This window comes from Helianthus annuus, chromosome 14, assembly GCF_002127325.2.
Source record: "Helianthus annuus cultivar XRQ/B chromosome 14, HanXRQr2.0-SUNRISE, whole genome shotgun sequence".
NCBI lineage: Eukaryota > Viridiplantae > Streptophyta > Magnoliopsida > Asterales > Asteraceae > Helianthus > Helianthus annuus.
Window position 1 is genome coordinate 99,349,842 of NC_035446.2, and position 27,014 is coordinate 99,376,855.

At 38.2% G+C, this 27,014-nt stretch overlaps 1 protein-coding gene across 1 annotated transcript; it reads left to right on the top strand.

The window, feature by feature from the left end:
* The first annotated feature begins 21,479 nt into the window (after positions 1 to 21,479).
* LOC110908754 ((S)-8-oxocitronellyl enol synthase CYC2) lies at positions 21,480 to 24,498 on the top strand. Its single transcript, XM_022153728.2, has 2 exons — positions 21,480 to 22,189; positions 23,885 to 24,498. Exons 1-2 carry the CDS (start codon positions 21,528 to 21,530, stop codon positions 24,348 to 24,350), a joined length of 1,128 nt encoding a protein of 375 aa, XP_022009420.1. The 5' UTR covers positions 21,480 to 21,527; the 3' UTR covers positions 24,351 to 24,498.
* The last annotated feature ends 2,516 nt before the right edge of the window (positions 24,499 to 27,014 follow it).

Sequence of the window (27,014 nt, forward strand, 5' to 3'; positions counted from 1 at the left end):
GATCGTACACTTGGTACCATACAGGTAGTGTCGCCAAATCTTTAACGCAAAAACAACCGCGCCTAGCTCGAGATCGTGGGTTGTATAGTTCTTCTCGTGGATTTTGAGCTGACGAGATGCGTAAGCTATAACCTTGTCCCGCTGCATAAGAACACAACCAAGACCAAGGTTGGAAGCATCACAATAGACAATGAAGTCGTCGTTTTCCTCGGGCAATGTGAGAACAAGAGCATTGCAAAGCATGTGCTTGAGAGTTTGGAAGGCAGACTCTTGTGCAGTTCCCCAAACAAAAGACTTGTCTTTATGCATAACAGCGGTAAGCGGCACTGTAACGCCCTGCTTCTACGTACTTTCCATAATTAGAAAGCTCGCCTTGTAATGTTATTTTTGGAAATCTTGTATTATTATAGTCGTCTTCTCGTTGTAAAATCCGAGACTTGGATCATAAATGAAATTCGTATTTCTTTAAATTCACCATCTACATATTCATACATGTTCATACGTTCGAATTCATTGTACATCGAATCCTTATTTGTAATTCATACTTATACGATACTTATTCACGATGCATGTCCATGCTTGTCCTTAAATTGTTGATACCTAAAAACCTCTAATAATATGCTTATTTATACAACGGTTAATCATCTAATATGTGACATATACTTGTCACTTACAAACATGTTACATACTTTACATTACACTTTTTACCTAGTTAAATCATGTTTTATTTCATATTTCACCTTGTTACAAGTTAGGGGAAACATTGTTGCATATTATTACACAACTTAACTAACAAAATTACTCATTATAATGTTTTAAAAAAATAAAAAAAATAAAGAGATATGGCAGCCCCAATTCAGCAAAATTCAGCCCCATATAGTTGGGTTTTGTGGGCTAGTTTCAAGGTGTAACCCCTTCTAAACACTTCCAAAGCCCAACCCATTGAAACCCTAATCCTTCCCCCTATAAATACCACTTATAACCAGCCTCTCTACCACTTTTGCAACACTAAAAACTCTCAAAACATCCTCCAAACCGTAGCTGAAAGCAAAGGTTCGAGCAGATTGACACCCCTTCACAAAAATGAGCATAACTCACTCATTTCTTAACGAAATCACTTGATTCTTTTTCCTACTTACTTGGATAATCATGGGGTTCGATTCCTAGACTTCTCCTTGGAGAAATCAGACCTGGAAATGCCCCGAAATCATCCATAAACTTTATGTTTGTTTTTATGTTCATCAAAAACTTGTTTATACCTATGTAACTTGTGTTCAACACATCTCATACCTATGTCCTAATGTTTACAACTTATCCCATGATTGGTTAAGCTTAAAAACAAGGTTGAGACATTTAAAATCAGAGGATTAAACCTCATAAACTTGGTGTTTTGTCTAGGGTTTCAACCCACAAATCATGTCAAACATAGCCTTTGATACATGAGTGATTAGGGAACAACTTGGGTTGTCCTACATACAATCCTCACGTGATTTGATGATTTCTCTATAGTTAGGTTGTTTATGTTATTGTGCAAATCCTAGTTCGTGACCCTCCTTGGTTGTTGTTACACCAAGTGAAGTGGTGAACATTCAAGGGGTTCCTAAATGGAAGCATGTCCTTCCTACCCCATACATGACATCTATGATAACACGAGGTGCCTAAATGAAGATTCTAATCTTCTACCTCCTACTTGAATTATTGGACTAAATAATATGTAGTACTTAACCTAGATATATATATATATACACTCATTCGAACCTTTGATGTTGAACTCATGTTTATATGTTAAAGTAGTAGAACATCACCTAAGACCTAAACCTTGTTGTGATTCTTATGGGTGTTCAACTCATGAAAACATTATCATAACCCTTGTGGTTACCAAGTGTCATACAAGTGTTAAGTGTTGAAGATGATTATTTTCATATGCTATTCACATATCTTACTTTTTATGTTGTTTTGAATACCGAATCTCGACTCTAAGCATACTTGAACTTTAACCCTACACATTCAATCTTCCAACCACATCAACTCGTCAATAATTGGATAATTGGAAAGCATATGCAAACTTTGTGAGTATACTCGTATTCCCCCTTTTTACTTTTACCACTTTTGGGGTGTAACATGTTTATCTATCAACAAACTTACACGTGAACATTTTGCTTAAACACATGAACGTTCCTATAACATGCTTGTATACGTGATGGCTCGATGCTTTAAACTTGGATTTATCTTATGTGTTGAATTTATCATTAACTTCGTACGAGCCAAACCGTGACATATGTAGCGCTATAGGATTAACGACCCGCCCCTTTATCTCGGTTATGTCATGAGCATATTGCGTTTCCTTGGTTTGATATGTTAGACACATACCATATTTAAAGGCTTATCTTGAATCACATGCTTGCTATGAGGAATTGTTCAAAACTTATCTTTTGCTATGTACGTATCAAACTTGTATACTCGCCTTTGCTTTTGCATTGAACTTTATTTTAACATGTTACAGGTGGATGTTGACGATGCATGGAATCTAGTAGGATGCTTAGATACCCACTTAGAAAGAATTGTATTCGTATTGTATCATTTTATTATTCATGTTGTTGTACTTTGTTTCAAAACCTTGTACTTGATTCTTTAGAAATGAAATGAAATGATTATTTAAATACTTGTCACAATTATTAGCGTTATGATGTCTCGAGCAATCTTCACACTTCGTCTCATCCCCATGTTTCCGCCAATGGTTGGGGTGTGATAGGCACATCGATCTTCGAGAATCCTTCTATAAATCGTCGATAATAGCCCACCAATCCGAGGAAAGAACGGACTTCAGACGGGTTCTTCGGTGTAACCCAACTCTTAACGGCTTCAATCTTCGCGGGATCGACATGTATACCTTGACTATTGACAATGTGACCCAGAAACTGAACCTCCTCTAGCCAGAATTCACACTTGGAGAACTTGGCGTAGAGTTGATTCCCCTTGAGTAGCTCGAGAACCAAACGTAGATGTTGCGCGTGTTCGGCTTTCGATTTGGTATAGATCAAGACATCGTCGATGAACACGATGACGAAACGGTCGAGATATGGTTTACATACGCGATTCATCAGATCCATGAAAACCGCGGGTGCATTGGTTAAACCAAAAGGCATAACAATGAACTCATAGTGGCCATAACGAGTGCGAAACGCGGTTTTTGGTATATCCTCCTCTTGAATGCGTAGCTGGTGATAGCCTGAGCGTAGAGAAACATGTAGCACCTTGTAGCTGATCGAACAAATCATCAATGTGAGGCAGGGGATAGCGGTTCTTGATGGTTAGCTTATTCAATTCCCGATAGTCGATGCACATCCTGAATGACCCATCCTTCTTTTTAACGAAAAGGACTGGCGTGCCCCAAGGAGAGGTGCTCGGGCGAATGAAGCCTTTCTCAAGTAACTCCTGAAGCTGACTCGAGAGTTCACGCATTTCGGACGGTGCGGCGTAAGGAGCTTTGGCAACAAGGTTGGCTCCAGGAATGAGGTCGATGCGAAAGTCGATATCACGACTTGGCGGTAGTCCTGGAAGATCATCAGGAAACACATTAGAAAATTCACGAACCACAGGAATGTCTTTCACTTCGGTTTTCCTTTTCTTTTCCTTCCCCGCTACTACAATGTTAGCCAAGAAAGCTCTGTACTCCTTGCGGAGATACTTGCTAGCTTGGACACCTGACATGAGTTTGAGACTTACCTTTAGAAGCAGTTTCACCATAGACACACAATAAATCACCATTAGCGGCGAGAATCGGACCATCTTATTGAAGCATACAACTTCAGCATGGTTTTCGCGAAGAAAGTCCATGCCTATTATGACGTCGAAACTTTCGAGTTGCATCAGAATAAGGTCGATTGGGAAGATGTGATTGTTGAGCTCAAGAGTACAGTCACGAAGAACAAAATTAACGGCGACAGTTCTTCTAGTGGCGACTTCTACATCGAACGTCGAGGGGAGATGGGAGCGCTTATGACTAAGGAGCTTCTCGAATTCAAATGACACAAAGCAGTTATCAGCTCCAGTATCAAACAAACAAGAAGCATAATACCAATCACAAGGAACGTACCATTGACCACATTGTTGTCAGCCTGGGCTTGGCGCAATTGATGTTGAAAGTTCTAGCGCGTGCGGCTTGTTGCTGCTGCTGCTACGGCTGTTGCTGCTGATGAGGCTGCTGCTGCTGGGGCTCTTGTTTCACAACACTGTTCGGGCACATGTTTGCAAAGTGGTTGGGATCACCACATGCGAAGCAGACTTGGGCGTTGATCGCGGGTGCCTAAGCCACGTGTTGGCCTTGTGGGGCTGGGAGCAGAGCTTGATGAGCAGTGGCCTGAGTTGGCGCTTGACGGGGACCAGTACGGCAGTTCACAGTGAAGTGGCCGTACATATTGCAGTGAGCGCAGAAACGGCAGGCGAGACCCACCGGGTGATGATAAGAACATGTTGGGTAAGCCGGGTGGGGGCCTGTGTATGAACGCTTTGCTGGTGGTGCATAAGTGACTGGTGCTGGGCGGTGGTGAGATTGCTGCTGAGCCGATACGGCTTGAAGTGGAGCAGCAGTGGTGGTGGCAGCACAATTCTTGTTGCTGGAGCTGCTGTTGTTGTTCTTCTTCTTGCGGCGTGAGGATTTTGACGATTGAGCGGCGGCGGGTTCGGAGGCTGGTGCGGTGGTGATTGGTGCAGGCTCTTCGAAACTTTATCCCAAAAACCAGCTTTTACCCGCTTGTCGTTGATTTCGGCGGCAAGCAAGTAAGTTTCTTCGATCGTTGCTGTCTTTACGGCATGCACAAAATCCGCAACACAGTCGGGTAGAGCTCGGATGTACTTCTTGATTGCCATATCGGGTGTCTTCACTTGATCGGGACAGATGATGCTGAGCTGCTTAAAGCGAGCAGTCAGGGCAGCGTTGTCACCTTCCTTCTGCTTAATGTTCCAGAATTCGTCCTCTAGCTTTTGGCGTTCATGGGGAGGGCAGAATTCGTCCATCATGATGGCCTTCAACTCTTCCCATGTCAGCTCATAGGCTGCATCATTTCCGCATTTGTTTCGTTCGACCGTCCACCAGTCTAATGCGCGGGACTGGAAGACGCTGGTAGCGTTTAGAGTACGGAGATTTTTCGGACATCCACTCTGGTGCAGAGGGACTTCGATGGAATCAAACCATTGAAACATAGTCGACGGGCTATCTTCTACAGTGAATTCCTTCGGACCGCAAGCCTTGAACTGCTTGAAGCTAAAAGCAGTCTTGGTAGCAACTTTAGGAGCTTCGGTTCTGGATTCCTCAGATGATTTGCTAACATTCTCGTAAATTTCACTCATGATCTGAGACACAACCTTGGCCACTTGTTTAGCGAGGATGGCAGCAAGGCGTTTGTCCCTCTGTTCTTGGCGAGTGAGTCGTGGGTGACGAGGTCCAGATGATGGTCCAGTCGACATTGTCTGCAACAGACATCGTCATAGGTCTCAGACACGTCATAATCGAATCTCAGCTCACACGTCTAATACTTACTAAAGATCAGGAACACAATGTAAAATGTATCACATAATCACATAGGCACATACTCACATATTCACATAAGCACAGAAGCACATAAGCACATAAGCACGCAGGGCACAAAATCACAGAAGCACGTAAGCACGTAATCTTAAGAGGCAGTCAGAATACAGAAACCTATCATTCAAAGTCCGTGGGCGTTCGAATATAGCGATCGCGATTAGCATAGCGATTAGTCTAATACAGGTGATGCGTGTTAGTGTGTATATATTTTTGATGTATTTTTAAGCCCTTTTTACACTTTTAGCCAAGTTTTAAATTTATAAAACACGATATTTACTAACACTAAACACACATATGGGCAAGTGCACCCATCGTGGACGTAGTATAGTGTTGGTAAGATACCGAGGTCGTCCAAGGACACAAGAGCTTTTAATACCGGTTTATCCTCAACGTCTAATCAAATCAAAAAGTTAGAAAAATGTTTTAAACTAAGAAAAATAAAAACTAACTAAATGCTGAAAAATAAAATAAAATAAAAAACAGATAGACAAGATGAATCACTTGGATCCGACAAGTGTATTAGTATAACCTTTGATTATTTTCGCACTTTTGCACTTGTTTAAGAGATTATCTTAGTTATTGTAGTAGGCCCCTTTTTCGGAGGTGACGTTACCCTCAACCCAGTAGTTTGAGTCAGCAAGGATACAATCCTAAAGGGTTGGATTATTGAAAGATAATGAATTAAGTTATTAATGCAAATTATGGTAGGCCCCGCTTTTGGCGGTGACGTTACCCTCGGCTAAGTAGTCTGAGTCAGCAGGGATACAGTCCTAAATAGCCGGGTTATAGTATTAATAGTAGTTAGCTTATGAGGGGGTCAAAGAGTTTGGATCCCCGCCATCCAATACCTATGGGCATTGAAGGAGATCCTACTAAATTTGACCCAGGTCCCAAGCAGGACCTCTAAACGCTGAACAAGGGCAAGACCTTTACCAAACCGTTCCCTTAACCCCCGACCAGGTAGCCAACATACCTCCATATAGACCGTGGAGATATGAATGGTGAAAATCTTTTATTTTATATAGACAGTAAAATAACGCCAAGACACCACGGACAAACGATAAGGAAAGATCACCTTCAACATAAGTAACTAATTATTAAAGTCATTAATACAAAACCAAATAAAAAGTGCAAAAGATTAAAAATAAAAAGTATTATACTAAACACTTGTCTTCACCAAGTGATGTAAGAGACTTAGGCAAACATGGCCTTGATTGTCAAGAACTCTTACGATCAATCTTGGATCCCGAGACGACTCACACACTCTATGATGGACAATGGATGATGGTGGTGGATGATGGTGTTATGGTGGTGGTGGGTGGTGGATGAAGTGTGAGAGAGGTGGTGTGCCAAGGGATGAGAGAGAATGAAACCAAGCTCCTCTATTTATAGGCTGAACAGAACGCTGGACACGGCCCCGTGTTCGCTGAACACGGCCCCGTGCCCGTCTGACATTCTCTCTCTTCATTAATTGTAATTGCGAATTACAATTAATGCGCCTGCTGTACTTTCAACACGCCCCCGTGTCCGCTGGGCACGGCCCCGTGGTGAGCAATGGAAGCTTCTACTGGTTTGTCTTTTCTGCTGCTTCCTGGGCACGCCCCCGTGTTCGCTGGACACGGGGCGTGTTCAGGCTCTGTTTCTCTTCTCTTTGTCTTGGGAGGTGCCGTTGAGGGTCCGGGCAGTTCACTTTTGTTCCTTTTCTTGTATTTATGGTAGATTTAGTAGTCTTTTTGCTTCTTTTGTGATTTTGAGCTCATTTCATCCTGAAAATACAAAAGGAAGACAAAAACACTCTTTTTCCAACATTAGTACTTAAAAAGGGTTAGTTTTATGCCTTAATTGATGTGTTTTATATGTTGCATTTTACACACATCAAATACCCCCACACTTGAACTTTTGCTTGTCCTCAAGCAAAACTCTTTTAATGTGGCTTACACTCCCAAATGGAATAGGTAGAAGAGAAGTTTTTTAACTTGTCCTAGAGTGTCGGGAATCCAAGGTTTGTATAGGTTTTATTTTTATTTTATTTACAATCTTATTCGTCATGGTTTATCTTGAACTTTACATAAGATAAATTACTAAATTTGGCATAGCATGCCTTATTAAAATTCCATTTATATACAAGTTCACATACCTCACGGGAGATCACTCAATCACTCGGCCGAAGGTGTATATTTAAGTGAATCGCTCGAGAGCGGCACGGATTTACATTTTCCATATGCTTGCCAAGCGACCAATCCTCCTCCTTTTTAACTTTTTACCTTTGTAAATATCAAGAGGTCTTTTGGGGTGAAGGCTTGGGTTTAAAGGTGGGTGGTTGGTTAGTGGTTAGTAAAAAGGGCGAAAATCGTAACAAGTGTCGGTTTTCGTAAAATACCTTATTTTTGGTGACATTTATTTTTGAAGTATTTCTCCAGACAAGCTTTTTGTAGCTTATGTTTGTTTTTGACTTCATCATATTTTTTTTTTTTTTCGTCACGTAAAGGGTATGTTTATGAAAAACCGAGTTTGTCACAAAAATAAAGGTGAAAAAAATGAAAAAGGTTTTTTGGTGGGTAGAAAATTGTTTTGGGGGTAATGAAATGAAAGGTTTAGGCTCAAAGGGGTTTTCTAGGGGGATTTTGGGTAGGTGAAAAAAAAATGAAAAATAATGGTTTTGAAAGAAAAATAGTTAGTCCTAATGCCTCCATCATTTACTTACTTGGGTTTAAGTTGGTAAGGACCGGGAATGTATCGTCGTGGCAAGTTCTAGATTTGTAAAGACCGAGCGGCTATTCACACAAGAAACGAAAAATGAGCATTTAATCTAAGTATGTGTATTTTTATGCTCAATATAGGCTCAAAACTCACTTTTTGTGGGAATGGGTTTTTAATGTGACCAAGCATATATAATCGAATTTTAGCTAGACTTGTTATACCGTTTCATAATTTTCTTATGTTAGTTCTTTTTATCACGACGCTATCAGTTGTAAGTTTGTAAAAATATAACCCTTTTATAACTTGTTATTCCCAACTTAAACTAAGACAAGTAAATAAAAAAAAATGAAAAAGTTTTTGAAAAAAATTTGGGGTGTTTAGCGGTTCCAATAGAGTTTTGTGTAAGGCTTGTTTTAGGATTTTGCAAAATTCCAAGGTTTTAGCATCCCCCCCACACTTAAATTACACATTGTCCTCAATGTGTCCAAAAATAGAGTTTTTGGTTGATTAGAATATGTAAAAGTGTGTTTAAAAACAAAGATTTGTGTTACTGGTACTCTGGACACGGCCCCGTGTTGACCGGGCACGGCCCCGTGGTCAAGTGCCAGTAACAAAAATTATAGAATTGAAACAGAAGCCTGGACACGTGGGCGTGTTCGCTGAACACGGCCCGTGTCCAGTTACCTGAACTGGGTCATTTCCTGCAGGGGGCTCAGCACGGGGCCGTGTTGGTTGGGCACGGCCCGTGTGGAGCCTTCTGTTATGGAGATTTTTGTCGGTTTGTTCTGTTCTTCTGCATGGTTCCATTTTTTCTCGTTCCCTTTTTCATCCATTACCACCATGAGTCCATAAATCATAAAAACCATCATAACATTGCTAATAGAGAGATTACTTAAATATAGTTAATTAACTAAGGGGTACATAAGGTTATCATAAAGGTTCTACTTATTTAGGAAAATTTCGGAAATAGCTTCCCGATGTAGAAACATTCTTCAGCCCATGGCTCCTAGGTTCTCACTCAAAGCCATTCTTCTATCTCCCTTGGGAGGTAGAAGGTAGCTTCATTCTCGTCGGTATCTTGAGGAGGAGCGCTTACCGGGACTCCTTGCACTACCCTTGGTTGCGATACTTGGTGCAAGGCGTGCCATTCTGCTGGAATGATAACCTCGGGTACCACATTCCACGCCCTGTGTGTAATCACCGGAACCAAAGGCGGGGAAGCAAGAAGGTTTATCCTTTGGTGCAGAAGGTTTACTTCTTGCAGGCAGCCCTCCAAACTTATCGTCAGATGATTAACGCGATCCACCAAAGCTTCTTTTACACTTGTCAATTCGTCCACGGCTTCCCTTAAAGCGTAAACGTAGTTTACTAGGGAATCCTCTGCGGTGGACGATCTCCTTCCATTTCGGTTATTCCTTGAAGATGCTCCGCTGTTCCGGCTGGCCATTTTCTGCGAAATAAGCCGAGGAACTAAATTTTTGCAAAACAGTACCTCGAACACGGCCCCGTGCTCAGTGAGCACGGCCCCGTGTTCACTGTCTGCAGGAATTTTTGTCTAATGGTTCTAGGTTTTTAAATTATTTTTATATACTTTCGTCGTGTTATGAGCTTAGATAATTTAAAAACACAGTTATGGAACTAACTTTAGACAAGAATCCATAGCGAAAATTCCTACAAACCTTGCATAGAAGGTTGGAATCATGGGTTTCCAATCTTCCATGGAGGTAGGGTTTGAAAAATTTTTGGAAGAAGAGGAAATGAACAAAAGTGGAAAAGATAAGATGGTCCTTAGGAACCTTCTTTTGGTACTTACCTAGGATGGTATATGTGAAGATTCCAGGGATCTCTGCTTGGTGGAGTGGTCAAAAATGAGCAGGATTCAGGCTGCATTTAAAGAAAACGACAGCACACTGAACACGGCCCCGTGTCCGCCGAACACGGCCCCGTGTGCAGAGAAAATCCTGACACATTTTGTCCGTATTCTGACAGAATCAGCAGAAAATCTTCTGATCGAACACGGGGTCGTGGTGACCGGACACGGCCCCGTGTCGGAGGGCTGTCTCGTGGAGTTTTGTCTTTTCTAAGGCGCTTACTTATATCGGGTGGCTCCTGACTTGTTGGAACAACCCCAAAGTGCCTAAGATACCTTAATTGTCCTATACTAAGGCGAGAACGCAAGAGGTTGTCGGTGAGGGTAATTCCTATTTTCATTCTAGGTGGACAAGTCCAACCCTTTCCCGGGCTCTCGTTAAAGAAGGTGTATGCCGAATCGCTCAGGTCTATGTATGCACCGAACGAGGTCGATGGGGAGTCCTTCACGGCACAATCGGCACAGGGACGACTATCGTCCATGTCTTGTCTAGGAAGAAAGGTATTTTCGGGAGCAACGAGGTTGTCAGAATGCGGTTCCAACATTTCCTCATGGTCATCGTCTAGGGATGGATCTAAGAAATCCTTCCTAAGTTCTTTTGACCAATTTAGAAGTAGCTCTTCTAGTTGAAATAGCTCGTCAAGGAGCATATCTCCTAGAATATCCGGTTGGGCGCATTCGAGGGAGAAATAGTGTTTATTTTTACTTTCGCCCCTCTTAAGGCTACAAGGAATTGGTGGGTCTATATAGTGTGGCCTATAAGTGAGGAAGAAACATTTTAATTCCTCGTGTTCGCCTCCACATATTTGACACCACAAACCATAAGAGTGCCGAAAGTAAAAAGAATCACTATTACTCATGTTTGTATCAGAAGTTACCAACCGCCGGGATCAAACGGTTCTGTTTTCAGCAACTGAATCTTGGGCACGGGGGCGTGTTGAGTGGACACGGCCCCGTGTTCAGCCTACTGTCTGATATAAAACAGGATTGCCAGTTCCAATGATTGGGCACGGGGGCGTGTTCAGCGGGCACGGCCCCGTGCTGAGCTCTGCAGAAGCTGAAAAATCTAAAAAAAATCCTAAAAATTAAAGAAAAATAAAAAGATGATTAGGCCGTTGATTCCTAACTTTCTTAAAATCCTTGTGTCCCCGGCAGCGGCGCCAAAAACTTGATGCGTGTTAGTGTGTATATATTTTTGATGTATTTTTAAGCCATTTTTACACTTTTAGCCAAGTTTTAAATTTATAAAACACGATATTTACTAACACTAAACACACATATGGGCAAGTGCACCCATCGTGGACGTAGTATAGTGTTGGTAAGATACCGAGGTCGTCCAAGGACACAAGAGCTTTTAATACCGGTTTATCCTCAACGTCTAATCAAATCAAAAAGTTAGAAAAATGTTTTAAACTAAGAAAAATAAAAACTAACTAAATGCTGAAAAATAAAATAAAATAAAAAACAGATAGACAAGATGAATCACTTGGATCCGACAAGTGTATTAGTATAACCTTTGATTATTTTCGCACTTTTGCACTTGTTTAAGAGATTATCTTAGTTATTGTAGTAGGCCCCTTTTTCGGAGGTGACGTTACCCTCAACCCAGTAGTTTGAGTCAGCAAGGATACAATCCTAAAGGGTTGGATTATTGAAAGATAATGAATTAAGTTATTAATGCAAATTATGGTAGGCCCCGCTTTTGGCGGTGACGTTACCCTCGGCTAAGTAGTCTGAGTCAGCAGGGATACAGTCCTAAATAGCCGGGTTATAGTATTAATAGTAGTTAGCTTATGAGGGGGTCAAAGAGTTTGGATCCCCGCCATCCAATACCTATGGGCATTGAAGGAGATCCTACTAAATTTGACCCAGGTCCCAAGCAGGACCTCTAAACGCTGAACAAGGGCAAGACCTTTACCAAACCGTTCCCTTAACCCCCGACCAGGTAGCCAACATACCTCCATATAGACCGTGGAGATATGAATGGTGAAAATCTTTTATTTTATATAGACAGTAAAATAACGCCAAGACACCACGGACAAACGATAAGGAAAGATCACCTTCAACATAAGTAACTAATTATTAAAGTCATTAATACAAAACCAAATAAAAAGTGCAAAAGATTAAAAATAAAAAGTATTATACTAAACACTTGTCTTCACCAAGTGATGTAAGAGACTTAGGCAAACATGGCCTTGATTGTCAAGAACTCTTACGATCAATCTTGGATCCCGAGACGACTCACACACTCTATGATGGACAATGGATGATGGTGGTGGATGATGGTGTTATGGTGGTGGTGGGTGGTGGATGAAGTGTGAGAGAGGTGGTGTGCCAAGGGATGAGAGAGAATGAAACCAAGCTCCTCTATTTATAGGCTGAACAGAACGCTGGACACGGCCCCGTGTTCGCTGAACACGGCCCCGTGCCCGTCTGACATTCTCTCTCTTCATTAATTGTAATTGCGAATTACAATTAATGCGCCTGCTGTACTTTCAACACGCCCCCGTGTCCGCTGGGCACGGCCCCGTGGTGAGCAATGGAAGCTTCTACTGGTTTGTCTTTTCTGCTGCTTCCTGGGCACGCCCCCGTGTTCGCTGGACACGGGGCGTGTTCAGGCTCTGTTTCTCTTCTCTTTGTCTTGGGAGGTGCCGTTGAGGGTCCGGGCAGTTCACTTTTGTTCCTTTTCTTGTATTTATGGTAGATTTAGTAGTCTTTTTGCTTCTTTTGTGATTTTGAGCTCATTTCATCCTGAAAATACAAAAGGAAGACAAAAACACTCTTTTTCCAACATTAGTACTTAAAAAGGGTTAGTTTTATGCCTTAATTGATGTGTTTTATATGTTGCATTTTACACACATCAACAGGCGTATATCATAGCATAAGGTCGTCCTTAATTTAGCGATTTGTCAGCATTTTGAGATAGAAGTGCAGTGTGAGTCGTGCGTGTCGATCGAAGTGAAAGCAAAAATCGAATAATTCTCCAAAATTTAAACACATAAATAGGTAAATATATGCAAACATATAAAAATCGATGAGTCATCAGAGTCAGCAGTTGCGGGCTCAGAATCAAAACACATAAAAAAAATCGGGAAATAGATTGTCTGCGGCTATTAGACATTGACTATCCAAAGTGGCTCGACTATTCTCAAGGACTTGTCGTACACATTTTGACTTTCAGGATCGTGCTTTTGCCTCGATTCTTGGGCGTTCGGCACGCACCCTTTTAGTCATACAGTGACTTCAGGTCGTTGGAGTCCGTCGAGACTTTGGTGAGAGTTTTGGAAAACCAAGTAAAATTCGGAACAAGTCGTCAAGGATAGGGTTTCACCCCTGGCTTAACAACTTTGTTCCTGTTTTGATAAAATAGAGATGTAAATTCGCGCTAAAGTATGGATTTCACTCATGGATCAACGCGAATTCTCGCATTTTATAGATAAATACAGGTAAAACAAGCAGTTTAATCGAGAGTTTGCGGTTTTCACACCTAATCTCGACTTAATCACTCGTTCGCGATTGAAAATTCGAGTGTAGTGATAGTGTAGCGTAGGCGAGAATAGTGAAGAATAGCAGTAAGCTCATACACAATCCCTACTGGACATGCACGAGTCGGTCTATTGGGTCCTAACCATAGACTAGGTCTCTAAGACATCGACCCGGACTAGGTCGAGTCTTGCCTAATTCCCTATAGTTATGGCTCTGATACCAATTTGTCAAACCCCAACCGATGGCGGAAACATCGGGGCGCGACACTGAGCGAAACAGATTGTCCAGAAGTTTCCATAACAACTATATTTACCAAATATTTAAAGCAACACGTCCCATACCATGTCATATAAGATAATACAATTATTACAGAAAAGATCTAGGCAAATTGTTCTGTTCTGACAACTCAGATTTTTATTACAGACAATTGTTTATTGTTTCTAGACCTTCCCTAGCCTCGATTTCATCTCCATGAACCTAAGCGTCCTAGCAACTTAAGCACATGTCACATACGTTAAAATAAAAGTCAATACACATAGTGTAAAGGCGAGCATACAAGTTTGATAATAGCATATAGAGTTCAAAAACGTTACGCATAACCAGCACGTACATAGAGTGAAATGAGGCATGTTAGTTATCGACATGAACCTATCGATACCAATGACTGCGGGTTGACTGCCCAAGGCAGTTCGCGATACACACTCACCACTGTGAGCCATGTAGGTAATTGTCCTTAACAACCCCGAGTGAACGGGTGCTGAGTCAAAACTAATAGTACTACCGTTGCTAAGGCAGGTAGACAACATTCCATGTGTAAACATAACAAACAAGCATTCATTTAGTCACGTATACATGCGTTATCGGTTAGCGATAAAAGTATTGCGTTTTGTGTTCGATGTGATTTTGTATAAGCAACGTATGTAACACCCAAAAGTGCGTAAAGCAAAAAGGGATCGAGTATACTCACAGCGGTTGATGGATTGAAGGGAGCGCTAGAGGGTAGGGTTAGCCTGAATAGATCGATAGCATAACGATAAGTGACGCGTAAAACGATGCAAAGTACAAGTGGGTCGGACAGCAGTTCGATCGGATGGTAATCCGATCGGACAACCAGTCGTGCGGTTGGTAGTCTGCTCGGACGGACAGTCGTGCGAGTGATAGTCCGTTCGGACAGACAGTCGTGCGAGTGGTAATCCTGTTCGGACAGTCGTCCGGTCGGATGACCGTTCGAGTGGATTGTTTCTTCCTTTGGGAAAGATGTTTTTATGTATGATGGCTTGTCTTTTGAAGTTTTTGTTGTAGCATTATGGAAACATAGAAGCATCTCTACCCTTCAGGTCGGTCGATCGGACATAAACCCGATTGGTTGAACACTTTAGTGAGAGCAAGTTCACAGCAGGTTGTCACTCGAGCGGACGGTGGTTCGTTCGGGTGGCATCCTTTGTGCATTGAACATGTTGAAAATTGTTTAAGTGTGGAAGTTCAAATGTCTCATGATTCAAATGGCAGTTCGATCGGATGGTAGTCCGATCGGACAAAAATTCGTTCAATACTCAGACTTCAAATGTTGGAAAAAATGGTTAAGTGTGGGGCCCACGATGCAAGTCATTCAGATTACCCAGTCGTGCGGATTGGTTGTCCGTTCGGACAGCAGCCCGATCGGACGGCACCCCGTCCTGGTCGTCTTGTTCGTCTTACACTTGGTTGTTTCGATGTTTGTCGTTTTATCGAGACGTTTTGATAACGTGCTAACCAACAGAACCCCATCCTAAGCTTTAGTGACCCGACTGAACAGGAGCCACCCGAGTTCAGTCAGTCCACCGGTTCAAGAAGATGGTTCTTGGTTAACCCGGAATCGATAATCTCGTGGATAGAATATGGATCTTGAACCAACACAACCACAAGAATGAGTAGTAAGTCGGCACGAGCTCCGATTCTATCGGTCTTGAGTGCATTGAGTGTAAAAGAGTTGAAAGAAAGTTTGAAAACCATCTTTCAATCCTTTTTCTTGTGAATATGCTTAGATCTATGAAAGATCTTTATTTGTTTATGTGGAAATCGGTTAGATCTAAGTTGTTCTTGGTGGATTGAAGCCAAATCATGAAGTTCTTCAAGAACACATGATGACGTCATCCTAGAACACCTTGAATCTTGATGATTTCATGGTTAAAAGTTAAGATTCAAAAGATAGAAAGGTGTAGGAGTGCGTGTAGATTAAGGAAGTACAAGATTTAGGACGAGATCTTACCGAAATTGTGAGAAATCTGAAGAAAAGTGGGGAGAACGAGCTGGTCGGACGTCAATTGCCAAAAGTAGAAAGTTTGAAAGTGACATGGGGTATTTATAGGGTTACCCAAAGAGGAAAGAGGCTGGTCGTTCGGCCAGGCAGCTCGATCGGACAGCCTGTCCGATCGGACGACAGTCCGAGCGAACGGCTGGTCGATCGGCTGGTTGCCTGATCGATCAGTTGCTTGGTTCGAGTGTTCGGTGCGACGAGTTTTTCCGTTTCGATTTCGATTTGCGAGTGTTGCGATGCGAGAGAGTTTCCTAGTCAAATTACTTTTAATCCCAACTACTCATATCTCACACTATCTCTTCTCCACCAACTATCATACCGTTTCTATTGCGTTTCGTTTGATTACCACATATAACATAAGTAAACATGCACAAGTAACACATAAAGCACACACACACGTATAACAATGACCAAAATGCGTAATTCGAGTTGCGAGTGCGATTGCGATAGCGATTAAACATGCGATAAATAACGATTACTATGTGATTATTAATAGATACTCCACATAATACAACTAAAGCAAAAATAAATTAGACTAATCTACGAGTCAAAGAAGTCAAAACAGGAATTGAGCGAGGAGAGACAGGTCGCAATTAGCAATCTTTTCTTCCTTTGACTTCAATCTTGATTTTGACTTTGACTCCGAAACACGGGGTGTTACACCTTACATTCTGATTGGAAAGGGTTCCTAAGTGTTTTAACCCGTTACGATTTGTTAAAGTGGTTTAAGTCACTTTAACGGGTCGTACGCGTAACTACGGATTCAGATAGTTAAATACGTCATATGACGAGTCTAACATGTTAAAACAAGTTTAATTATGTTGTATGATCAGTTTAGATGTCAAAACAATGGTCTTATATGCTTAAAATTATTTTATGTGCCAAAAGGGCATTTTTTACATTTAACAATATATAAAGTTAACTCGTCATTTGACTAACCCGTCCCTTGTCATTTTCTGAGAGTTGACCACGGCCCGGTGACACGGCCCCGTGTCACTTGTCGTTTTCTGTTTGTCTTTATCTTTAAGGAATCTTGACTGGGGCACAACCCCATGTCTGGCGGGCACGACCCTGTGTTGGGCTTCTGGATTGTTGCTTTTATTCTTGGGGTGAAGCTTTGGAGGGTCGGTATAGTGTGTCAACTTCCCTTCTTCGTATTTATGCTGGTTTTGTTGTTAATTTGTTCCTTTTGTTCGTTTGAGCTTATTTTATCCTAAAAATCAAAAGTAAACAAAGAAACGTATTTTTTCCAACATTAGTACTAAAAAGAGTTGTTTTTATACCGTATTTGATACAATTTATATGTTACATTTTGTGCATATCAACAATTATAGTTGCATGATAGTGTTGCCCTGTTAGGTTCTTAGTATCTGAATTTTGTCATGTGGATTCGTTTAAACTTTATACTTTTGCTAGTACTTAGACTTGTATGCTTGCCAATACTTTATGTATCGATCTATACTTTAACAAGTATTGCAGGAAATTGATGATTATGATGATGAATGAAATCTAGCAGGAAGACTAGAAACGCACCTTTAAATTTTTAAGACTTATGTTGTATTTTGTTTCTTTAATTAAGTTGTTGTATTGCTTCAAAATGATGTACTTGAATTTAGCAATGAAATGAAATTTTGATTTTATTAAATATTGTCACAAATAGTGTTATAAAGCCTTTTGCAATCTATTTCGTCCCGCCCCGATGTTTCTGCCATCAGTTGGGGTGTGATAGAAAACACTTTTCAATCAGTTAGGCTAACAGAGTTGTACATCACCTAACAAAAACGGAATAGGACCAAATCACAACATACAAATAACATCGCACACCCAAACAACCATAACTTGCATGAAAACAACCATGAAACAAAGCTTATAAGCAATAGACGACTACATTATAAGTTACCAAGCCAAGTCCAAAGCAACATCATAGTTGTTGGTCTAATAACACATAAGTCATCTTCATCGATCCAATCAACAACTATTGAAAAATGTACCAGAAGATATAAAAGTATAAAGATCTCGGATGAACACTACCGTTACATCTTCACATACCCTTAACACTATGTTCCCGAGTCTCATTTAACAGAGGGAGGGGAAGGAAAATTTCTCTCCTAATCTCTCCAATCTGGGAGGATGAATATGGTGGTCATATTTGGTCATATTTTCTTCCCTTTTCCCTCCTTTTCCCTCCCTTCCTCCTGTTAAATGAAACTCGGGAATATGGTTTTTCATATTTTTATCTCTTTTCCCTCTCTTCCCCCTGTTAAATGAGACTCGGGAACAGAGTGTAAAACCAAGAGCTAAACAAACCGAAAAATTAAAACCAAACAAAATCGCAAACCGAAAACCTCAAAAGGTTTAATCCAAACATGCAAAAGCAAATGTAAACCAAAACCCCAAATAAACAAAAACACACAATGGTCGATAATCAAACCACAACTAACATAAAAAGGACATGCACTAACAAATCCTTCACAGGAATAAAAAACCCCAACATAAAACGCTAAACAGAAAGACTGTCGCGTAGGCCGTTGTCTTTAACGACGACAAAATTATTTAAAAAAATCAAGGTCAAGATGACAACAGCAAGAGTCTATCTCGAAACAAAGAAGAAGCAATGAATCGAAGCACTTCCAGCGGTCACACACAGAGGAGAGGAAGCAAGACCAAAGGCGGTAGCAGTAGGTAGGTTGTAGAGAGAGAAGCTGAAAGCTTCAAAATGAAGCATAACTCCTACAAAAGAAACCCCTTAAATACCCACAAACAAAACAGCTTCCAAAGCCAAAAGTACAAACAAACGATGCACAACAAAACAATAAAGCAGAGAGTACAAGGCAACATAGCCTAGCTATGTTGCAAATTGATAATATCTAAATTTATTTAATTTAAATTAGATACTTTTTGGGTTCCTACTTAGTCGAGTTCAAAGGGTCATGCATAGTAATGTTATGACCCCGAGATCTATGGACGTAGTTTTTAAAAGGCTTAGCTTCACTATAAAAAAAGGGTAGCGGTGCAGCTTGTTGTCCGTTTACCAACTATCTCGATGTAAATTATTAGAATTGTTTGTTGAAGTTGGAAGGTTCGAGGAGAATGACAATACATGATGTTTTATTGCATCATTGATTTCCATGTTACCACGTGCCTGGTTCTGTTCTCTTGCATTATTTGATATTCCGTCATTCAACATGTTAATATAATGTCCACTTTTAGAAATAAGTATAAATATTGGTGCTGGGTGGGGAAGAGGAAAGTAGGCGTGGATGTTTAATTATTTAAAAGGAAGAGGAATTAAGTGGGGTGAAGATATGACACATGTATCCTTTAACCTAAAATAAGAGTTAAATGTCTGGTTGGTCCTTGTGGTTTGCAAATATTGCAGGCTTGGTCCTAGTGGTTTAATAATTACAGAGTTAGTCCCGATGGTTGTAATTTTTACACTCGGATGATCCTTATCACTAACCCATGTTAGATTTTTCAGTTAAGTGTATGTAAAATAATCTCATACCATAGAGCATAACCATATGATTTCTTACCCCTTTAAAGGAATTTTAGCATTTATGGGGGCTGAATATTAGTTTTATATATATATATATATATATATATATATATATATATATATATATATAGGGGAAGGATAAATCGAAAACTCACTTGAGTTGAGAAAACTCAGAAAACCTTTGTAAAAAAAACCATGTAAACTCAATAAACATTTCTAAAAAAAATAGGAAATGTAATATACATATATTTGAACATTTTTAAAAAAGAAACACAAAAAAACACCAAGTAGTTTTTTTTTAAAAATGTTACAAAATTTCAGGTTACATAATATATATGTCCAAAAAAAATGTAACATGCAAATTTTCAACATTTTTTTTAGAAAAAAATAGTAAGCGTTTTTTTCATTTTTTTTCATAAATAAGTCCGTGTACATTTATATTATATTCCCTATTTTTTTTAGAAAAAAATAAAAATGTTACATAGGGTTTATTTGGGTTTTCTCAACTTAAGTGGGTTTTCGATTTATCTTTCCCCTATATATATATATATATATATATATATATATATATATATATATATAGGACAATAATAGATAGAAAACCCTAAAAATTTGAGAAAATCCTAGAAAACCCAACCTCCCGACCTTTTTTTTTGAAAAAAATAACACATGTAATATACATGTTTTTAAGAGTTTTGAGCCAAAAAAAAAAATGAAAAAAACGCCGAGTGTATGTTTTTGAAAAAAAATAAACAAGTTTCAGCAACTTTCATCACTAACATGTGTTAGACAAAAAGTGCTGAAACTTGTTAATTTAAAAAAAAAAAAAACACTCGGCGCTTTTTTGATTTTTTTGGCTCAAAACTCTTAAAAATATGTACATTACATGTGTTATTTTTTTCAAAAAAAAAAAAAAAAAGTCGGGAGGTTGGGTTTTCTAGGATTTTCTCAAATTTTTAGGGTTTTCTACGTAGCCCTACCCATATATATATATATATATATATATATATATATATATATATATATATATATATATATATATATATATATATATATATATATATATAGGATAGGAGTTGGCCAGAAAGTCCAAATTTCCTAAAAAGTGTAAAAAGTCATAAAACACCATAATGTCAACCATAAAACACACCAAAAACCCACAAATAATATGATGAAGATTACTAAAACATGATGTATGTGGGTTTTGTGTTGTGTTTTAGATGTTAAGGCTCTGATTGTGGAATGACAAATATTATTGTGTTTTATGTTGTTTAGCATTGTGTGTTTTATATTCATAGTTCTACGATGGTGTGTTTGAAGTTTTTATGGACTATTAGAGTTTGAATATGGTGTTTTAGTAATATTCATTCTATTATTTGTGAGTTTTGGGTGTGTTTTATGCCTGAAATTATTGTGTTTTATGACTTTTTACACTTTTTAGGAAAAACACACTTTCCGTAGAATCCCCACTATATATATATATATATGAAAAGTTACTATAACAATTTTTCAAAATATATGGGTGGGGTAGAGATTACCCATTTAAAAGAAATTTTAGCATTTACGGAGACTGAATATTAGTTTATTTATATGAAAAGTTAGTGTAACAATTTTTCAATATATAAGGGCGGTGTAGAGAAATAGTTGATGGAATGTAGTGAATTTTTAGTAGTGTTTTTTTTTTTTTTTTTTTAAATATAGTGGAAGGGTTGATAGATGGCATGGGAATGCTCTTAAAAGACTAAAATAATCTAAACCAATGATTTAGATTTTACCCAGTATTTCCCTAAATATTATTACTGGCAAGTTTATATAATTGATTATATAATAGGTGAAAGTTTGGTGTATAGTGGAGATGGATATGATCGGGTAGTTTCGCTGGTGGCATGATGATACCCTAGTGGTCCGTCGGTGATCCAAATTTACCATTAAAAAATAGATGAAAGTTTGGATTGGGTACACGTACTTAATAAGCCAAATCAAAGGTTGCATCAAGCAAAATCTACAGTACTTCATCTCCTCAACTATATAAAGTTCATAGGCCCATATCATATTTCCCATCTCTTTCAATCACCATCGACACTGTCACACAATGGAGCAAGCAAAGGCTAGACAACCAGTGGCTCTTATAGTGGGTGTCACCGGCATGGTGGGTGTTGCCATCACCGAGGCCTTAAAGCAGCCAACAGCATTAGGCGGTCCGTGGACTGTCTACGGTGTATCACGACGATCATTACCCACCTGGTTCCCATCCTCCCTCCTCGACAAGCACATCATGTTAGACACCCTAAACCAACAGCAAACACATGAAATCATGGCTCCACTTTCATCCCAAATCACCCATGTCTTTTGGGTAGCCATACAATTCCGCGAAAGTGAACAAGTCAGCATTTCCCTTAACTCCACTATGCTTTCTAATGTCCTTAATGCATTAACTTCTTTTCCTAACTCAAAACTTATTCACGTGAGCTTGCAAACAGGCATAAAACAGTATGTAGGTCCTTTTCTTGATCCAACTCTTTCAACTCAAATTATCCCTCATGAATCACCATTCATAGAGGATTATCCTAGACTACCTTTTCCAAATTTCTACCATGATTTGGAAGACATTTTAGCTTCCTACTCAAAATCTATAACTTATTCCATACATCGCCCTTCTATAATCATTGGTGCATCAACAAGAAGTTACTTTAATATACCTCTCACACTCGCCGTCTATGCGTTAGTTTGCAAACACCAAAACTATCCCTTTAGGTATGTATTTCGATCTATACTTTTGTCTAGATCATGCAATTCCTTTGATCGATGGGGTGTTTCTGTTTGTTCATGCGTGATTTATATAACCTTTGTTTAACAGCAAACTAACCTAGTACTAAATACTCTTATCGATCGAGATAAAGGGTGATTAAAATAAAAGGATGATTAACCCTTTATTTCTATAACTACACCTTGCCGGATTTGAACCCTCCGTCTTTTTAATAGATGAGTAAAACCTTACTACCACGGCATCACAACATATCCCATGGGGACGACAACTGAAATAACTAACCAGTATTTATGATTGTTTTATTTTATTTGGTTTCTTTATAGGAGTATGTTACTTGTTGTTCTCCAAGGGGATTCTTTAGTATACACGAGGGTTATATGTTTAGGGTTCATGTACCTTCAATTTTAATCACAGAGGTTTTTTTTTTTTAATTTATAGTTGATTATATTGAAGAAGAACTTATTTCCAACATATTAGAAAAAAAGCGACCACTTTAGGGGCACCCATTTACCTACGTGTCCCTAATTTTTTCTAGATTTGGTGGGCGATGAGAATAAATGTTTTTTTAAGGGGGTGTTTGGTGTTGCATTTTCAAAACTACGTTTTGATAAAACATGTAGGTACATGCTTCTCCAAAACGCATCACTTTTTCATCCGAACACTTTTTAGATTATTTATGTTTTACAAACGTAATAGTCAAATAATCACTTTAAAACGTAATTACAAACACCCTCTAAGTCTTCAATCGGTTACTAGGCCTAAAGCAAAGAATGAGAGATCTAAATGTTTCATCTTCATCTTACTTTTCCACCCTATTAGTATGGTCTCTAAATTAATTTTTCTTTAGGGCTCTAAATGGATTATAAATATCTTTAATCCATTTAATTTTAAACTACTGCGATCTTTCTTTGATAACATGTTTTTTTTTTCTTTAAAAAACTGAATACATAAAGTTGTGTTTATCTTTTTTTTTTTTTTTTTTTTTTATCAATATTGCACTATATGTTTTGTTGAAAACGGAGATGTGTTCGAAATTATTTAGTATCTTTTTGGTATCGTGGGCTTTATCGGGTGCAGTTACAGGCATCGTAACGAATGGAATTGATACCAAGCGAACAACATCAGTACCGATATTGGTATTATCAGAACCATTATCAGTTTTTGTTTTTATGGTTTTTAAATGTAATATACAACTTTATTTTTTGGGTCACTCGACTTTATTTTTTTGGCCCACATTAAACTTTTAAATACATTTTTTTTTGTATCGTAAACTATGCCGAGTACATGTACCGTTACAATTAACTTGTGTTCAAAATAATGTATTTATGTTTCATAATATAGACCGGCAATGAAACGAACCGGACTAGTACCAACCGAACAACAACGTTGATACCAGTATCGTATTATCAGAACCGGTGTCGGTATTCGTTTTTATGGTTTTTGATCGATGAAACATATTTTTCAAATATAGTGTTTTATAAAATTTCTATTATATCATTATGACACGCTTATTTTTATCCACGACATGAATTTAATTCCAAATCAAACCTCCGCAACATGCGAACATAGCCCATAGCCCACTCGTTAGAGCTATGGATGTTATTACATTTCTTGAATACGTGAACTTAAAAATCATTTTCTACTTAAGAACCCTATAAATTTTGATCATGGTATGTCTATAGGTATGTTGGTAACAAATACAGTTGGGAGCACTTCTGGGATGTATCTGATGCTAGAGTGATAGCTGAACAACACATATGGGCATCGGTGACCGACAAGGCTAAGAATAAAGCTTTTAATTGCACAAATGGTGATGTGTTTACATGGAAAATGATATGGAAGGTACTTTGTGATGTGTTTGGTGTTGAGTTTGTGCCGTTTGATGAGGAAGAAAAGTTTGATGTTGTGGAGTTCATGAAGGATAAAGGAGAAGTTTGGGATAAAATTGTTGAAGAAAATGGATTGTACAAGACAAAAATGGAGGAGATAACTTGTTTTGGTGCACTAACTAGTCTTTTAAAATTTGAGTTTCAACATGTCTGTAGCATGAATAAAAGTCGAGAATTTGGGTTTCATGGGTATGCAAATACGCTCAAGAGTATACCAGAATGGGTTCATAGGTTGAGGCAAATGAAGATACTTCCATAAGGATTGCGAAGGTTGTGTTCACCATTAGAAGTGTGATAAATTATATCTTTTAAATTAAATGGTTTGTATGAATAATTGTATTTGAATAATAACTGAATTATGAGTTACTGATAATTAATAAATTAAATAAACTACGTTTTTTTCACAATCACCGCGTCGCGGCGAACTTATTTTGTTATTTAGTCTGTGTTTACATATGTTTTGAAATCACTACGACGGCGTTGCGCACAAAACCGCTGACAAGAATAAAAAGAAGATATAGAAAAAAACACTAAAAAATAACCGAAAGCAAATCAACCAAAAATTTTTTATGGTAATGAGTTTGTTCGTATGAAACCCGTGGTCAGAGATAAGCAAATGGTACTGGGTACCGGTACTGAATTTCCCGAACCGAAAGATCTTAAGTACAAATTCGGTACCGACTTTTGGCGCCTACCGGGTTTTACCTTCATATACCGGTACCGTAACCGGTATTTTCGGTATCGATATCGGTTGGCACCGAGCTCATCCCTACCCCTGAAACCGAAAAAAAAGAAATCATTAAAAGTTGAAGAAAATCAACAAAAAAGTTGCACGATACTGTTCTTCGTACGGTACCCATGATCAGAGATGAACAAATGGTACCGGGTAGAAGTACCGAATTTCCCGAACTAAAAGATTTTCAAAATCATTTCGGTACTGACTTTTGGGGTTTTCTGTACAAGGCTGGTGCCGGTTTTTACCTTCGTGTATCGATAATTGTACCAGGCTGGTGCCAGTTTTTACCTTCATGTACCGATAACGAACCGGACCATACATGTATTTTCGATACAAGTACCGGTTGACACAAAACTTATTCAACTTAAAAAGTAAGGAAGTAATTATTATTATAATATCAAAATAATAAAACTATAAAAAAACTATATATATTACGAAAATATAAAAAAATAAGTTACTGTTCAAATGCTTTGGGAATTAATATAAGGATAATATGAAAAATGTGTATATAAATTAAATAAAACAGTAACTCCAAATTCTATATATAACAATTTGGATTTTATAAAATGCATAGATAAATAAAATTATGAAAAAAATATATAAAAATTTAGAGTTTTATAAAAGTTGCAATTCTTTTTAATAAATACATTATAATCAAGAAAAGAAATGGGAAATAAATAAAAGAAAGAATTACAGGAATATTTCATGTGGTATGTTTATAAACTATGGTTAACACATTTGGTTTATGAAGTGGGTGCCCATTAAAACTTTTAACATGTGTATAATAGTTTTTTTTTTCCTTAATGACTCAAAAATACAAAGTAAAAAATAAAAGGTGGGATTTTGAAGATAAAACGTAACAAGAATAAAAACATCCAACATCAACACAATGCAATTTTCATAGCTGCTTTTACTCAAAGCTCAAATAACCCTCTATTTTTTCTATGGGTAAGTAACAATGCCATTTTCTAAAACAATTTTGTTTCACTAAAAGATAGATTGTTGTGTCAAGTAATTTAATGCTTTCTTTATCATATTTATTTTTTACCAAACTTTTGCTAATAATTTGTTGTGTGATTAAAGTGTATCAAAATTCAAAGCTTGGTGATGATGTTTCACATTTTATCTGTTGATGTTGTTCAAAAGATTGCAATCAAACACCACTGGACCGATACTCATCTCAGGTCCATCTGAAAAGGCAATTTTTAATTTTCATGAGAATCTCCTATATGCATGGTAAGTTGGTAACTAGGGTGTGCAAAAAACCGAAATAATCGAATCATAACCGAATTAACCAACAAAACCGAATAGAAAAAACCGAACCAAATTAAAAACCGGTGGGTCGGTTAATGGTTTTTCTGAAAACCGAAAGTAACGGATCGGTTATGGTTATCAATGTTTACATACCCACTATAACCGAACCGAACTGATATGTGGTAAAATCTTTGTCGGATTTAGGACTTTTCAACATTTTTTTAAACACTTGATATTTTTGGTTGAATGCTTTTAGTAGTTATTGGTTATTTCATATCGTTTTGGTTGAATGTTTTTGGTAGTTATTAGTTATTTCATATCGTTTTGGGTTAAATGCTTAAATCAATTTTAACGGGTATACGTAAAGCCGAATACCGGTATAGTCCGATAATACACGACGTTGGTACAAAAATCAGTATCGATTCGGTTAGTTGCGGTACCGGTACCAACAATCATTATAGAACGATAATAGTAGTCTACTTTGAATACAACTACATTTTCAATCAAATTTATACCGGAATGTCAAGATTTTTTTAAGATGCTGTATATTCAACTTTTTTATAAAAGTTAATGAACACGGGTTATTATACAAAATTCAAATTAAATGAGAAATAAACGGATTAAAAAAAGTATATTGTTTAAAGTAAAAATGCCCTCACATTCAAGGCACATGACCAGATTTAATAGAAAAAACTAACTTGGTTAGGGTCAAAGGATATATCGTGCAAAATTTTGTAATAATAAGTACAAAACTCGTCAATTTTAAAGATAAATGACACCGATTGAAATTGGATATATAGATAAAGGACAAAATTTAAAATTCACTCTATATTTTATTTTGAATACAATCCCATTTTCAAACTATAAATAACTAACATTGTAGTGATTCATGTTGTTATACTTCATGCATTGGAAGCTTTTCAAAAAAATATT